Source organism: Gadus macrocephalus, chromosome 16, assembly GCF_031168955.1.
Source record: "Gadus macrocephalus chromosome 16, ASM3116895v1".
Lineage (NCBI taxonomy): Eukaryota > Metazoa > Chordata > Actinopteri > Gadiformes > Gadidae > Gadus > Gadus macrocephalus.
Genome location: NC_082397.1, coordinates 6,729,715 through 6,747,061, shown reverse-complemented (window position 1 = coordinate 6,747,061; position 17,347 = coordinate 6,729,715). Strand labels below are relative to the sequence as shown.

Below are 17,347 nucleotides of genomic sequence, written 5' to 3'. Positions count from 1 at the left end.
CTGCAGACACTGGAGCGTTGTGATAGGCTACTGACTCTACACACTCTTGACCGATAATTATGACCGTTTGCTTGGCTGAGAGTGTTGCACATTTGGAGAATACGTTCAGGAGCGTTTCACAAAAAGAATCGCTGTTTGTTAATAGCGCACACAGATACGCCGATCTCACACACAATATTTTGTTTTTTTACATCCTTATCAGGGGAGAGCGCGAACGCAGTCCCCCACTACCACAAATTATGCAATCGAGATTCCCACATTTGGGGAATTCGCACGGGTCAGCACAGCCGAAGTGCAATGGCTGAGCCTCGCTATGGGTGAACCACCTTGTTGATCATGGTATCTCCCTTGCCAGGTAAGTATGAGTTGTACACGGGCAGGGCGGTCCACACACTCCCACGTGTGCTCATGTGAGTGACGGGTTGCATAGCATTTCGACTGCCATGCCATAATAGTTAAAAATCATTTCGCCTTTTACCACAAATGAACTTTGAGGTTAATTTAAAAAGATAAACCAAGTCAACAGGACAAGTCAAACTGGAAGACAATGTTTTCTATAACTGTGTTGTCTTCCCATCGTGCAACGCGACAATCGTGGCCTTGTGACCCGCGCACACGTCGTCCTCTTCGTAGACTTGTAACTGGAATGTGAGGCCATTTAAACAAATGTCAGGATGAATCTCACACTCAATCCCCCACTTCCAGCAAATTACGCTTTCTACATTCTCACATTCTCGAAGGACACAGGAAGAGCGAAACGGCAGTGCACTGTTTGAGCGTCTGTGTAGCTGCAGGCACTGGAGCGTTGTGATAGGCTACTGACCCTACACACTCTTGACCGGTCATTATGTCCGTTTGATTGGCTGAGAGTGTTGCACATTTAACAAGTATATTAGTTAAAATAGTTTATGATTGATTGAGGCATGTCTAATCGAGATAATGTAAATTTGGATCGGTAAACAACTGAAGATGTCTGGCTGATATTCCTTCAGAATGATAAATATAACAAATAATTAAACCCAGCAGAGGGCGCAAATGCAACACACTGCGAAATATATTGGCGAGAAAATGTTCGACTTTGTCCTTACGGATCGTGAAGAGGGACATATGCCCCTCCAATTAGCTTAGCTTTGTTTTGTCTGCCGCTTTGGACATGGCAGCGCACCTAAAAAAGCGCGTTTATGAGGAATATTCCAAAGTGATTCAGGTAACAACCTTTTTAAAGGCCATTTACATCATTCGTCATTCGTGTTTTCAATAGGTTTACGTTCAAACCACACTGCACTAGCTAACGCTGAACGTCTCGTTGTTCCTATGCTTCTTATACTCATGTCACTTATTAAAACAGAAGTTACCAACAATAATAATAGTTGATATTCACACAAGGCTCGAACTGCAGTAGACAGTACTAACAGTAATGTTTTAGTCCACTCATTGGAAACTCGTAGTTATAGTTAGCATGTGTGAAAGTTCCCTTCCCACAAACAGGTATTCGGTTCTTGCGAATTTCTAGTGGTGGTTCCACTTGTTATGAATGTGTTATGAATGTATACATATGATGATGACACATTTGTTTTGTGGCTTTCAGCTAATCACTACGCTATCATCTGTTCAGCTCAATTACTCTTTGCGAGTGTGATAGGAAGACCTTAAGGAAGACCATGGTGTATCTGCGAACGTCATATCTACAGAATGACCAAAATGACTTTTATGACATGTTTATAGTGCAATTAAAACACATTTGTGGACAACGCACGTAACATTTGGATATGCATTTCGAGTGTGTGTTTACATATTGGGCCTCGGGTGGATGTGTTTTTTTGTCGTCAGATTCCCCCAGAGGAAGCGCCGCAGAAAAAGCTCCGTCTCTCCAAGCCCAGTAAGTCCGCGGCTCTGCACATCGACCTGTGCAAAGCCTCCGGCTCCACCGAGGCATTGCAGTACCTGCTGCAGTTCGCCCGCAAGTCCGTGGAGGCAGACAGCGTGGAGGGAGTGATCCGAATCCTGCTGGAACACTACTACAAGGCAAGAAGCCTCACGTGTCTCCCTGGTTTTAAATAATTGATGACTGACACGGCACCTTGATTTGAGTGGCTTAATTTACTTTACTTTAATAATAGACATGAAGAGGAAGAAACGAAGGAGCCGTAAACAACTTCTGGGCAGGATGAAGATTGCCATTGAATGCCATGATCCTGGTTATCTTGTGATGTGGAGCTAACTGAACTGCTCTGCCCTCCCAGGAAACGGACAACTCTGTGAGGCTAAAAATCGTCTCCCTGCTGGGTCTCCTCTCCAAGACCAAGGGCTTCAGCCCCGACTGTATTGTAGACGATGCCATCAATGCCCTCACCACAGAGAGTAAGACACGCCTCCTTCTGCTGCTACTTGAGGTTAAAAAAACAACAACAACGCAATTCTAAGTGTGTGTGTGTGTGTGTGTGTGTGTGTGTGTGTGTGTGTGTGTGTGGACACACATAGAGTCCCACCAGGTTCTCGCCCAGCTGATGGACACGCTGCTGGTGATTGGTTCTCGGCTGCCTGACAACCTGTCAGTCAGACAGAGGCTAATAGAGATGGCCTGCAAGGTAAAGACACCCCCATACCAATCAAGGTCATACTTACCTGTTCACTTCATAAACTGGGTCAATCAATTAAGGCCCAATCCCATTTCTACCCCTTACCCCTTCCCCTTACCCCTTCAAAACAAGGGGGAGGGGTAAGGGGAAGGGATAAGGGGTAGAAATGGGATTGGGCCTAAGACTCAACACACTCTGTCTCTGTCTCCATGTGTGAGCAGCACCTGGCTGACACGTACTTTGGGGTGAGGAACAAGTGTCTGGAGGTTCTGGGCCACCTCGGCACCGTAGACTCCCCTCTGAGCCGAGACGGAGAGTCCCACCCGTCTCTGAGTGGTACGCTCGCACACCGCCGCCCGCTGTTCCTTACATGGCTTCATGTTATTTCACTGTGTGGTAGGGCTGCTCGATTATGGGAAAAAATGTCATCACGATTATTTTGGTCAAAATGAAATCACGATTATTTTTTGAGTTTGAAAACATGATAGATTTATTCAGCATATCTCTCCCAAAAAATATTTTGTAACTGAGAGCTTTAAAATTTCGACTTAAAAAAATACACAAAATTGTCCAAAATATTTTTTTTAGAATCTAATAATAATGTAGATATGTATCCAGCTGTTCTTTCTATAATACATTTAATAAACAAAAATAAAAATCTAAGACTTGATTATATTAGTTTTGTGATCTATTTGACGCTAAAATTCGATTAATCGCTCAACCCTGCTGTGTGGCGTTAAGTTGTGGTTGTGATTTAATTTTTGTGTGTTCAAAGCTGTGTTATTAGTCAATTCCAAGCTGTTTGCCATACGCATGCTATTTACAGTGAATCACATGCTACGGTGCTTCACGTTGTTTTGGGTTCATAGCTGTGTATCAACGGAAATGTGTTACGAGCAGCCTGTTATACAGTCGGGGTGTTGAGGGTATCAGAGTTTTGGGAAGTGTGAGTTACTGATCTGTATGTGTGCATACGTATGATGTCGTCTGTTAATCTCTGTCGTCTGATTGGTCGGCAGGGCTGAGGGATGTCCAGAGTGTCATCAGTGACTACTTTGGTGACCAGGAGCCCAGAGTCCGCACAGCAGCCATCAAGGCCATGGTAATCCCCGCCTCCGGCCTACTGGGCCCCGGTTATACTGGTTATACTGGTTATACTCTGAGGCTGTTTTCACACCTGAGCTGCTTGGTCCGTTTTAATAGTGTTTCCCAAAATATTACGGTTCAGTTTGGCGAACTCGAAATAATAAAAAAAATTCAGCCAGGTTATAGGCAGGTATAAGTTTACGCTTCCTCGATCAAAAGGAGTCACTGTCAGAAGTGGTACGATGAGGAGGTGAACGGCCACGTTGAAATGGTTGGATGACTATGTAAATATATCGCTCGTGATCACTGGTAAAACATATCAATTATTAAATATTAATTTAATATGTTGGCTACCAAACTATAGATGTGGAAGAGCCCTAACAAGACGTATTGTTTGTGCTCTGTTTTCAGCTGCAGCTCCACGAGAGAGGAATGAAGATTAATCAGATTATATACGAGCAGGTCTGTGTCTCTGTATTCGTATTCATGTTTGCATGTGTTATTCATTGTGTACGTGTTAATGTGTGTGTGTGTGTGTGTGTATTCATATGTGTGTGTGTGTGTGTGTGTGTGTGTGTGTGTGCAGGCCTGTCGCTTGCTGTCTGATGACTACGAGCAGGTGCGATCAGCTGCGGTGCAGATGGTGTGGGTCCTCAGCCAGCTGTATCCAGAGAGGTAAGTGCCCCGATACTCCCTGTCCCACAGATGGTACTCCCTGTTTTAATGCTTCAGATTCATTGCTTTGCTTTGCCGTCATCCAATCAGCATTGTGCCAATCCCATCGTCCAATGAGGAGGTCCGACTGGTAGACGACTCGTTCGGGAAGATCAGTCACATGGTCAACGACGGATCCTGGATGGTCCGGGTGCAGGCCGCAAAAACACTGGTGAGACAGTCAATGGTAAAAGTTGGGGTTAGACAGTGAATACAGGGCATTAAGGAGCATGTAGGGGTTAGACAGTGAATACAGGGCATTGAGGAGCATGTAGGGGTTAGACAGTGAATACAGGGCATTGAGGAGCATGTAGGGGTTAGACAGTGAATACAGGGCATTGAGGAGCATGTAGGGGTTAGACAGTGAATACAGGGCATTAAGGAGCATGTAGGGGTTAGACAGTGAATACAGGGCATTGAGGAGCATGTAGGGGTTAGACAGTGAATACAGGGCATTGAGGAGCATGTAGGGGTTAGACAGTGAATACAGGGCATTGAGGAGCATGTAGGGGTTAGACAGTGAATACCGGGCATTGAGGAGCCTGTAGGGGTTAGACAGTGAATACCGGGCATTGAGGAGCATGTAGGGGTTAGACAGTGAATACAGGGCACTGAGGAGAAGGTAGGGGTTAGACAGTGAATACAGGGCATTGAGGAGCATGTAGGGGTTAGACAGTGAATACAGGGCATTGAGGAGCATGTAGGGGTTAGACAGTGAATACAGGGCATTGAGGAGCATGTAGGGGTTAGACAGTGAATACAGGGCATTGAGGAGCATGTAGGGGTTAGACAGTGAATACAGGGCATTGAGGAGCATGTAGGGGTTAGACAGTGAATACAGGGCACTGAGGAGCATGTAGGGGTTAGACAGTGAATACAGGGCATTGAGGAGCATGTAGGGGTTAGACAGTGAATACAGGGCATTGAGGAGCATGTAGGGGTTAGACAGTGAATACCGGGCATTGAGGAGCATGTAGGGGTTAGACAGTGAATACAGGGCATTGAGGAGCATGTAGGGGTTAGACAGTGAATACAGGGCATTGAGGAGCATGTAGGGGTTAGACAGTGAATACAGGGCATTAAGGAGCATGTAGGGGTTAGACAGTGAATACAGGGCATTGAGGAGCATGTAGGGGTTAGACAGTGAATACCGGGCATTGAGGAGCATGTAGGGGTTAGACAGTGAATACAGGGCATTGAGGAGCATGTAGGGGTCAGACAGTGAATACAGGGCACTGAGGAGCATGTAGGGGTTAGACAGTGAATACAGGGCATTGAGGAGCATGTAGGGGTTAGACAGTGAATACAGGGCATTAAGGAGCGTGTAGGGGTTAGACAGTGAATACAGGGCATTGAGGAGCATGTAGGCGTTAGACAGTGAATACAGGGCATTGAGGAGCATGTAGGGGTTAGACAGTGAATACCGGGCATTGAGGAGCATGTAGGGGTTAGACAGTGAATACAGGGCATTAAGGAGCGTGTAGGGGTTAGACAGTGAATACAGGGCATTGAGGAGCATGTAGGGGTTAGACAGTGAATACAGGGCATTGAGGAGCATGTAGGGGTTAGACAGTGAATACAGGGCACTGAGGAGCATGTAGGGGTTAGACAGTGAATACAGGGCATTGAGGAGAAGGTGGGGCGTGGACATTGAACCCAGATATGGGTCGTTAAGGACCAGGGTCGGGTTGCTCCGTGGTGGTTGATCTTCTCTGTGTTCTCAGGGCTCCATGCTGCAGGTCAGCCATTACTTCCTGGAACAGACGCTGGACAAGAAGCTGATGTCAGATCTGAGGGTGAGCGTTCCCGACCTCAACAACAACAACAACAACAACAACAACACCGTAGCACATTCCAGTACCTCCCCACAAAGGGAACTGAACTTTTCTTACAAATCTTTTAAAAAAATGCTCTAGAATACAAACGCAAATCCTGAGCATCCTAAGAAAACTTCAAAGCTCAAGTTATGTCTGTGCAGGCTGACTAATCCCCCCCCCCCCCATCCCCCACCACAGAGGAAGCGCACAGCCCACGAGCGCGCCAAAGAGCTGTACGCGTCCGGAGAGTTCTCCTCCGGCAGGAAGTGGGCGGACGACGCCCCCAAGGAGAGGCTTGACACCAACGCCGTCAACCTGATCGCCTCAGGGGCCTGCGGGGCCTTCGTGCACGGCCTGGAGGACGAGATGTACGGTACGGATCTGTCTGTCTGTCTGTCTGTCTGTCTGTCTGTCTGTCTGTCTGTCTGTCTGTCTGTCTGGGAGACTTTAGAGGTGGTGTGATTGGCCAGTGGTGTGGGAGGAGGGAGGCACCGCAGAGTGTGGATTTGACATGTCCAGTGAGACTGCCATCGCTAGTCCAGCTGTCGTTGAGCCCGGGAGGAGGAGCTGAACCCTAGCAGGAATCCCTGCAAGCACACAAACACCTGTGTGTGTGTGTGTGTGTGTGTGTGTGTGTGTGTGTGTGTGTGTGTGTGTGTGTGTGTGTGTGTGTGTGTGTGTGTGTGTGTGTGTGTGTGTGTGTGTGTGTGTGTGTGTGTGTGTGTGTGTGTGTGTGTGTGTAAGTGTTAGCGTGCCTAAGTGCGCATGTCTAAGTGTGTTTGTCAGTTAGTGCATCCGTGTGTGTGTGTCTGATTTTGATTTGTTTAAGGTTTAAAATAACACTATCATGACTTGGTCCCTCTCCAATTGGCGGGCGGGTGCAGAGGTGCGCATCGCGGCGGTGGAGGCGCTCAGCCTGCTGGCCCAGTCGTCCCCCAGCTTCGCGGAGAAGTGCCTGGACTTCCTGGTGGACATGTTCAACGACGAGATCGAGGAGGTCCGGCTGCAGTCCATCCACGTGCTGCGGGAGATCTCCACCAACATCATCCTCCGGGAGGACCAGCTGGACACAGTGCTCGCCGTGCTGGAGGTACGCCCGCACACACATGCAAGCACATACACACACACACACACACGTAAACACACACAGACACACACACGTTAACACACACACACACACACACGTAAACACACACAGACACACACACACGTTAATACACACACACACACACACGTAAACACACACACGTTAACACACACACACACACACACACACACGTAAACACACGCACGCACACACACACACACACGTAAACACACACAGACACACACACACGTTAATACACACACACACACACGTAAACACACACACGTTAACACACACACACACACACACACATACACACACACACACACACACACGTAAACACACGCACACACACACACACGTAAACACACACACACACGTAAACACACACACACACACACACGCACACGTAAACACACACACACACGTAAACACACACACACACACAAACACACGTAAACACACACACACACACACACACACACACACACACACACACGTAAACACACACACACACACACACACACACGTAAACACACACACACACACAAACAGACACACACACACACGTTAACACACGTAAACACACACACACACACACGTAAATACTGAAGAGGTGTGTGTTTGTGTAGGACAAATCCCGGGACATCAGAGAGGCGCTCCATGAGCTGATCTGCTACACCAACGTGTCGAATAAAGAGTGTGTCCAGCTGGCTCTGCTGGAGCTCCTGAAGAACCTCAACAAGTACCCCACCGACCGCAACTCTGTCTGGAAGTACGTACTCACCCTGGCCTAGGCAGCAGTGTCTCTCTTGACCCACGTCCGTCTTTCTGACCGGATGTGCTGTTTTCCCTCCCAGGTGTCTGAAGTTCCTGGGCTCCAGACATCCCACGCTCGTTCTGCCTCTGGTCCCGGAGCTGCTCAGCACACACCCTTACTTCGACACGCCCGAACCCGACATGGACGACCCTGCTTGTATCCTCCAGACCAGAATACTCTCCCACCCGCTCCCCCAGTCCTCTAACGGCCCCGGCATATGGAGCGAGACTGACGCATGTAAACGGCTTGTGCAGACATAGTTCATGATAGGTTACGGATTAAGATTATGTTTACTTGCGCTCTTCGCATTGGCGGCCATTGTACAAAGGAAAATCGCAATGCATTCTGGGATGCTTCTATATAACTCCCTCACGGAGTCAGCAACTGATTCTCTCAGTTCCTAGGGCCTTCTGCAGAGGTAAAACAGACCTACTTCAATACCCAGGTAACATTGGGACCCACCCCCCCGTGAGTGTTCAAAACCTTGTGGTAGGGGGTAGGGCCCGTAATGGGACAGGGGTTCTGTTCCCTGGGTTGAGGGTCTCTCTCCCACCGGTGTTTGTGTGTGTGTGTGTGTTCCTTGACCTCCGCTGTGTACAGATATTGCAGTGCTGGTGCTGGTGTTCAATGCAGCCCAGGCCTGTCCCACCATGTCCTCCTTGTTCTCCGACCACACCTTCAGACACTACGCCTACCTCCGGGACAGCCTGTCCCACCTGGTCCCAGCGCTCCGGGTGAGGAACACACACACACACACACACACACACACACACACACACACACACACACACACACACACACACACACACACACACACACACACACACACACACACAAACAAACTAGGGCTTTGACTTTTGCCCAAAAATCATATTCGAAGTTCGTTTTTTTTTATTAATATTCGAATATTTAGTAATAATATTTTGACAATTAAATGACTTCAGTAAAACCTGGTATAAAACTTAAGTTGTATATGTTTTGTCCAACAGAGGGCAGTGTATCAGTTGACTGCAGCTTGCCGGGATGTAGTGTAGACAGGTGGGCTCTCAAGTTGCTGGTTGTCCCGTGGTACAACAAGCAGAGTTTGGTCCTACATATTCTACATATTACTTTATCCTTACCGGTTATTTCCCCCTGTATTTTTTCAAACACAAAGTAGCGCCACACTTTGCTTTTGAAATGGTCAGGAGTGTAAATTTCGATCTCCTCCTCGGGGGCTGCTGTCGGGGTTGACGCGGCCATTGTTTTGCTATAAAATACAAAATTGGCGAAAACCAGGACGCACCGCCCCCTACAGGAGCCCAGATGACCAATAATAGCCTTGCTAATGAGCACGCGATTCACAACTTCACAACTTCACCGATTTCACAAAGCCTCGGAAGCTGAATTGAAAACGGCGCCCAAGCAAAGGCATTTAAAAAAAATAATGCCCATAACAGGTTTGAATATTACGGGCTGCCTAATATTCGTTTAAATATTGATTTATTTTTTGATATTCGAATTATATTCTAATAACGAAGTTCAGAGTCAAAGCCCTACTACACACACACACACACACACACTCACACTCACACACCTACACACTCACACACACACACACACCGCGCTGACCCCTCTGCCCCCCAGCTGGCGGGGCGCGGGGTGGAGCTGGTGGTCTCGGCGGCCGGCCCCGGGTCGGTGGAGTCGGCCCAGGTCTTCCTCCAGGACAGCCTGAACCGGACCAACACCATCCACAGCCTGGAGGCCCCCGGGAGCCAGGACCTGCTGGACTTCACCATACGGTACGGACCAAACGGTGCCAACCTCCAATGTATGGTTCTGTGGTTCTGAGCGCAGTCTGCCTAAAGTCACTTGGACGGTCATATCTGTTGGCATATATAATGTGAAGATGATATGAAAGAACATGCATGCAAACCTCTTTGAAGAACTAGATGTGCGTGTGTGTACGTGTGCGTGTGTAGGGACCTCCAGAGGTTGGGGGAACTCCAGACGGAGCTGGCTGGCGCTGCAGACTTCTGTGCCACTTACCTCCGTTGCCAGCTACTGCTGATGAAGGTGGAGAAACCAAAGCCCCCATGGCCTCCGGCACACAGCCATGAATCAATCATCAATACACATTGAACACGCCGCAACTGAAGTCATTGGGTCATCTCGTTTAGATTCAAATGTATGCCACATAAAGTAAAAGGACAATGGAGATTTTGACCTTTAACCCCTCCATGCCAGGCCCTGCAGGAGAAGTTCTGGAACATGGCTGTCCCCCTCTGCCTCAAACAGAACGTCATGGCAACGGCGGCTGCTCGGCAGGTGGGGCGGACACACACACACACACACACACACACACACACACACACACACACACACACACACACACACACACACACACACACACACACACACACACACACACACACACACCGCACTGCCCAGTATGCAAACAGGTTGATTTGTGAATATGTATTCAGTGTGTGTGTTTGCGTGTATAGATCCTGGAGGAGACCTACAAGCTTGAATTTGTATACAGCGGTCTGGAGCGCAGACAGGTGGCCACGGTCCATCACGTCAGACTGCAGGCCAGGGCCCTGCAGCTGGTGCTGACGGCACGCACACGCAAAGGGTATCCTCATGCTCGGTCGTCTCTCCGTGTATTTAGACTTTGTGACTGTAATTTTTTTTATTTACCGCAAGTGAGTGTGTTGTCTGACTTGTCTGTGTTGCTAAACGTGTGTTTCACACATTTCCTTTCAGGTTAGAACCTCTCGTCAGCAGCTGTGACAAGTTTCTCCAGGAAGTAGATTCTTTTCAGAGGTAAGTCAAAGGCCCAATCCCATTTCTACCCCTTACCCTTACCCCTCCCCCTTGTTTTGAAGGGGTAAGGGGTAGAAATGGGATTGGGCCTTAGGCCCAATCTCGTTTCTACCCCTTACCCTTACCCCTCCCCCTTGTTTTGAAGGGGTAAGGGGTAGATATGGGATTGGGCCTCCTTCTACTGAAAGTAAATTCCCAGTAGCATATAAAGTTGATCTAGTTGGCCTACAGTGCTGACTCCCTCTCTCTGGTCCCCCCAGGCAGTTCCTCACCGAGCTGCCCCACTTCCAGGAGAGCTTTGTGGGCAAGCTGCTGGAGCTGATGCCCCGACTCTCCTCCTGCAAGACGGTGGAGCTCATAAAGATCCTACAGAGCACTCTGCGACAGAGCAGCATGCTACCGCTAACGCTGCCCCAACAGGTTAGCATAACGATATACGATAGACTCTAGCATGAATGCCGCTAACCCTGCTCTAATCAGGTTGGCATGCAGATATACAATACACACACTTGCCTGCTACTGCTAACCCCGCATATACAGGTTAGACTAGATACCTGGCCAGTCCACACACTAGCATGCTACCGCTAACCCCACCTATGCAAGTTAGACAACAGATACCCTGCCAGTACACACACTAGCATGCTACCGCTAACCCCACCTATACAGGTTAGACTAGATACCTGGCCAGTCCACACACTAGCATGCTACCGCTAACCCCACCTATGCAAGTTAGACCACAGATACCCGGCCAGTACACACACACTAGCATGCTACCGCTAACCCCGCTAATAGAGGTTAGACTAGATACCCGGCCAGTCCACACACTAGCATGCTACCGCTAACCCCACCTATGCAAGTTAGACCACAGATACCCGGCCAGTACACACACACTAGCATGCTACCGCTAACCCCACCTATACAGGTTAGACTAGATACCTGGCCAGTCCACACACTAGCATGCTACCGCTAACCCCACCTATGCAAGTTAGACCACAGATACCCTGCCAGTACACACACTAGCATGCTACCGCTAACCCCACCTATGCAAGTTAGACCACAGATACCCGGCCAGTACACACACACTAGCATGCTACCGCTAACCCCGCTAATAGAGGTTAGACTAGATACCCGGCCAGTCCACACACTAGCATGCTACCGCTAACCCCACCTATGCAAGTTAGACCACAGATACCCGGCCAGTACACACACACTAGCATGCTACCGCTAACCCCACCTATACAGGTTAGACTAGATACCTGGCCAGTCCACACACTAGCATGCTACCGCTAACCCCACCTATGCAAGTTAGACCACAGATACCCTGCCAGTACACACACTAGCATGCTACCGCTAACCCCACCTATGCAAGTTAGACCACAGATACCCGGCCAGTACACACACACTAGCATGCTACCGCTAACCCCGCTAATAGAGGTTAGACTAGATACCCGGCCAGTCCACACACTAGCATGCTACCGCTAACCCCACCTATGCAAGTTAGACCACAGATACCCGGCCAGTACACACACACTAGCATGCTACCGCTAACCCCGCTAATAGAGGTTAGACCACAGATACCCGGCCAGTACACACACTAGCATGCTACCGCTAACCCCACCTATACAGGTTAGACTACAGATACCCGGCCAGTACACACTAGCTTGCTACCGCTAACCTTGCCTCAACAAGGTCATCATAAAGATACAAAGTACACACATAAATTTTCTTACCTTTCCCCAACAGCATAGCATGCTAGCACGGTAGCAGCGGTAGCATGCTAGCACGCTAGCATGCTACCGCTAACCCCTGCCCCAACAGGAAAGCACACCAAAACACACAGCAGACTGTTAGCATATCCATACACGATGCACAAAAGGTAAACAAAATATATGAAAAGCATGGACCTTGGCTTGTCTTAGAAAATATATAAATACAATTTAATACCCTGAAAAGCACTTCTGAGGAGAAGTTTAGTTAAAACAATAACAAAATTAAACATCGATTAGACGATGCATGCCAAGACTTATATCATCGCCTCAACGGCCGTCTCCTATTGGCCGACAGCTGCACCGTGCCACGGCCACCATCATCGAGCCGACGGGGGAGTCGGACAACCCGCTGAAGTTCACCACGGGCCTGGTGGTGGCGCTGGACATCGACGCCACGCTGGAGCACGTCCAGGACCCCCAGAGCCGGGTCAAGGTCCAGGTGGGTGGCGGTCCTTTGCCCCCGTAACGCCCTGTTTTACTGCCGTCTTAAGGTGTGAGAGTCATCACAAGTGGGCGTGTCCACTAGGGGTGGGAAAAATAATCGATTCTTCGATGCATCGCGATTCTCGCTAGAAAGATTCTGTCTCGATGCAGATAAATTAATAATCGGAATTAAAAAAATAAACATTTTTATTTTTATTTATTTTTTGCCTGCTGCAACATTTTGTTCGCCAGAGAAGGATACTTTTTGTAATTTTAAAATTATTGAATTTATCTTCAGTGTGTATTGGCCAAGCTGATTTGTCTTGACACAATTGCGAAAAAAAAAAAGCCAGACACAAGAATTCCTTCTAATTCAAGAGCTGCTTTTCCTTTAATGACATAGAAAAGAAAGATTAGAAAGAAAATAAAACTGAAACCTATTTTTTGCATGCTTCCATATTTTGTTATAATGCAAGCTGCATTGAATATTGCATCATTCATAAGTAAAAAAAAAGCCAGACACAAGAATTCCTTCTAATTCAAGAGCTGCTTTTCCTTTAATGACATAGAAAAGAAAGATTAGAAAGAAAATAAAACTGAAACCTATTTTTTGCATGCTTCCATATTTTGTTATAATGCAAGCTGCATTGAATATTGCATCATTCATAAGTCCTTTTTCCATCAAAAAGATAATGCGCTTTAAAATGATGCGCATCAAAAGTTAGTGCGACATATGTGATGGAAAAAGGGTTATATCGCTCTAACGCCGATTTTGTCGCACTAAGTTAATTCGCTCTGCAGAGGTGGTTTTGGGAAAGTTCTAGCGACATAAAAGTAATAGAAAACGGCTGAAGCGATATAGAATGTCGCGCATGCGCATTGTTGATGGAAAATCATCTAGCGGGTCAGAAAAATGCGCTTCAACACGGGGCATTGTGACACAATTTTAATTCGCTATAATCATTCTGTCGATGGAAAACCGTTTAGGCGCTTCTTATGTCGCTACAAATTAATTCGCTTTAAGAGTTAATTCGCTTGAAAATCTGATGGAAAAAGGACTACAGAAAGTCATATTTGTGACAAAAGCTTTCTCTCTTATGAAATATTAGATAAGTTAATTCATCTGTTGATGTCTTTAATGAGCATCACAAAAGTAGGAAGTGATTAGCAAATGTACATAAAAAAAAATTGTTGCATCGATAATCGCTTCAGAATCGAATCGGTGACCTCATAATCGGAATCAAATCGAATCGTGAGGTGCCAAGAGATTACCACCCCTAGTGTCCACCTAGATGTAAGAAGGATAGATGAGCAACGTTTCCTTCGGTCCACTTGGTAGGCTTGTAGACTGTCCAGCACACATCTATTTGGACACGCCCACTGGTGATGTCAGAAGAGGCCGATTTCTAAAACGGCTTGTAACGGCTAATCACACTCGCACCTGGTTGTATATTATGTCTTAAATCCTTTAAGCAAAGATCCATGTTGGTTAGTTGGGGTTTTGCGGAAGGCCATTTATCACCCGGATGATTAAAGTATGCCCCAAAAACTATATATTTATATAGTTTTTGTTGATGCGTTTTTAGCTTTCCATTGTAGTGATATGATCACTGTGTGCTCGGCCCAGGTTCTGTATCCCGACGGACAGGCACATGTGATCACCCCCAAACCAGGAGACTTCAGGAAACCAGGCCCTGACCGGCACCGTCTCATCACCCAGGTGTACCTGTCCCACTCTGCATGGACAGGTGTGTGTACAATCAATCACTCACACTCTCTCACACACACACACACACACAGCTGGTGATAGTAGAACGGCACTTGTAAACATGGCGCAGTAAAGAATAACAACACAGATGTTTCATCCCATTATTACAAAACCCTGAACCCTGTCTTCTGAGTCTGATCTGTCCTCCTTTTTCCTCTTTTTGTAGACCCTGGTCACGTGGAGGTAAGCCTCCTCCTTGCATACAGCTCCTCCACCTCCTCCAAGCCAAGCTGGGCCGACAGCGCAGACAGCCTCCCACCACCGGAGGGCGCCATAGAAGGAACGATCCCCTTCAGCAAGAGCGTCAAAGTCCTCATCATGCCCAAACCGGCTCGCCGCTAAAACAGTCCGTTCTCCAAGAGCTTCCAACCTGCTCGTTGATCCTATTTGAGCGTACATTTCACGAATTGGACATTTTTTTCAAGGGTTATTCCCGAAGTATGACGATACTGTCACTGTCCCACCGACAGAAGGAACCTCAACTTGCCTCCTGGGACATGGGTCCAGATCCAGTCAGAACCCAGGGGTTCCAGTGGCCCTGAGCAGAAACCCTGATTTGGTTTGTTTCTCTTCGTACCTACCGCAGAGTTTCAGGGTAGAGGATTTGTTTGTACAACATTTGTAATATACTAAAGACAATTTCTTGAAAAATAAACAAGGCAAGAAAATTGTTGCATTGTTCACTTGTATTTTATTTCATACTAACTATTCTCCTAAATGCTTTGCATTACAGACTTGAATTGACTGAATTACTTAGTTAATCTCTCACCTGGCCGCGCTCAGCAATGTAGGTACGCAGACGGAGACACCAGACAGACAAGTAGACAAACAGGAGAAAGACAGACAGAAAGGTGGACAGACAGAAAGCTAGACCAATAGGTAAGACACAGGTAGACACAGACGGTTAGGGAAACCTACCTGGAGAAAGACACTGAAACAGACAGACGGACAAGACAGGAAAACCGGTAGAGTGAGACCGTAATAGAGAAACAGACTAACTGTATGCATGTTTGTGTGCCTGCAGGCCTTTGTGCTAGTGTCTCTCGCTCTCACTCGCGGTTCAGTAAGGAGCATGTAGGGGTTAGACAGTAGAGACGGCTCAGTAAGGCGCACGTAGGGGTTGGACAGTTCAGAGACAGCTCAGTAAGGAGCACATAGGGGTTGGACAGTTCAGAGACAGCTCAGTAAGGAGCACGTAGGGGTTGGACAGTTCAGAGACAGCTCAGTAAGGAGCACGTAGGGGTTAGACAGTACAGAGACAGCTCAGTAAGGAGCACGTAGGGGTTAGACAGTACAGAGACAGCTCAGTAAGGAGCACGTAGGGGTTAGACAGTACAGAGACAGCTCAGTAAGGAGCACGTAGGGGTTAGACAGTACAGAGACAGCTCAGTAAGGAGCACGTAGGGGTTAGACAGTACAGAGACAGCTCAGTAAGGAGCACGTAGGGGTTAGACAGTACAGAGACAGCTCAGTAAGGAGCACGTAGGGGTTAGACAGTACAGAGACAGCTCAGTAAGGAGCACGTAGGGGTTAGACCTTGCTAGAAGGCGTATTGATCTTGAGTTGGGTCGTCTTGTGTGGATGCTGGCTCTGGTTGTGTTGCAGTCAGCCAACAGAACACTGATCCCAGTGATCCCTTCTCCTGCCACACAGGGCCGGGAACCAACTTGACCTGATAGTCACGAGGTCCTAGAGCACCTCCGCTCTCTCTGTTACCCTGCGCTCCCTGTGTCTGAACATCACTTTGTTAATTTTTCTCTCCCCTTGAAGTCCTCACATTGTCACCACCCGCCGTGACCTGAAATCTCTCTCTCCCTCACGTTTGCCTCAACTGTTCTGGCTTCACTACCTTCTGTCGAACGATTCTCTCAACTATCCACCGACACTATGCTATCCTCCCTCACCTTCTCTTTGGACTCCCTCTGTCCCTTCCACTCCAGACCTGCGCGATCCTCACCCCCCCCCTCCTTGGCTGTCCGAATCTCTGCAGACTTATAGAGCAGAGTTGCGGGCAGCTGTGGGGAAATAGAAGAGATCAGACTGTCCTAATGATCTATCTCACTATCTACACCTTCTCCCAGATTTCTCCTCCACTGTGTCAACAGCCAAATCTGCCTTCTACTGGACCAAAATCAACTATCCTCACCCCTCCCTCCACCTCCTTCCTGCCTCACTGCTGATGACTTAGTTACCTACTTTACCCAGAAGGTGAAGGACATTAGCTCCTCTTCTATCCCTGCCACCATACCCCCTCCTCCCATCCCCACCTGTTTTTACCCAATTTATCCCTCTCACCTCCGAAGAAGTCAAAAGAATAGTTAAGGCTAACCATGCCACCATCTGCCCCCCTTGACCCTATCCTTCCCTCACTCCTCCAGGCCGTCTCGAGCGACATCCTGCCATTTCTCACCGCGCTTATCAACTCCTCCCTCACTTCAGGCATTGTTCCAGCGTCTTTCAAGACGTTCCAGAATAA

General features: G+C 47.9%; 1 protein-coding gene and 1 non-coding gene across 2 annotated transcripts; one reads left to right on the top strand and one right to left on the bottom strand.

Moving 5' to 3' along the window:
• Positions 1 to 199: 199 nt before the first annotated feature.
• On the bottom strand, positions 200 to 363 carry LOC132475366 (U1 spliceosomal RNA). Its single transcript, XR_009529876.1, has one exon. It is a non-coding gene; the product is annotated as a U1 spliceosomal RNA (small nuclear RNA).
• A 711-nt stretch (positions 364 to 1,074) lies between these two features.
• On the top strand, positions 1,075 to 15,542 carry ints4 (integrator complex subunit 4). The gene is made up of 24 exons (XM_060075827.1): positions 1,075 to 1,207; positions 1,831 to 2,025; positions 2,244 to 2,361; positions 2,482 to 2,588; positions 2,801 to 2,915; positions 3,599 to 3,681; positions 4,077 to 4,127; positions 4,252 to 4,340; positions 4,431 to 4,551; positions 6,104 to 6,175; positions 6,395 to 6,569; positions 7,081 to 7,286; positions 7,916 to 8,058; positions 8,144 to 8,259; positions 8,704 to 8,837; positions 9,730 to 9,884; positions 10,065 to 10,158; positions 10,330 to 10,410; positions 10,590 to 10,720; positions 10,852 to 10,911; positions 11,172 to 11,331; positions 12,976 to 13,119; positions 14,731 to 14,851; positions 15,038 to 15,542. The coding sequence occupies exons 1-24, from the start codon at positions 1,154 to 1,156 to the stop codon at positions 15,211 to 15,213; spliced, it is 2,901 nt and encodes a 966-aa protein (XP_059931810.1). The 5' UTR covers positions 1,075 to 1,153; the 3' UTR covers positions 15,214 to 15,542.
• The last annotated feature ends 1,805 nt before the right edge of the window (positions 15,543 to 17,347 follow it).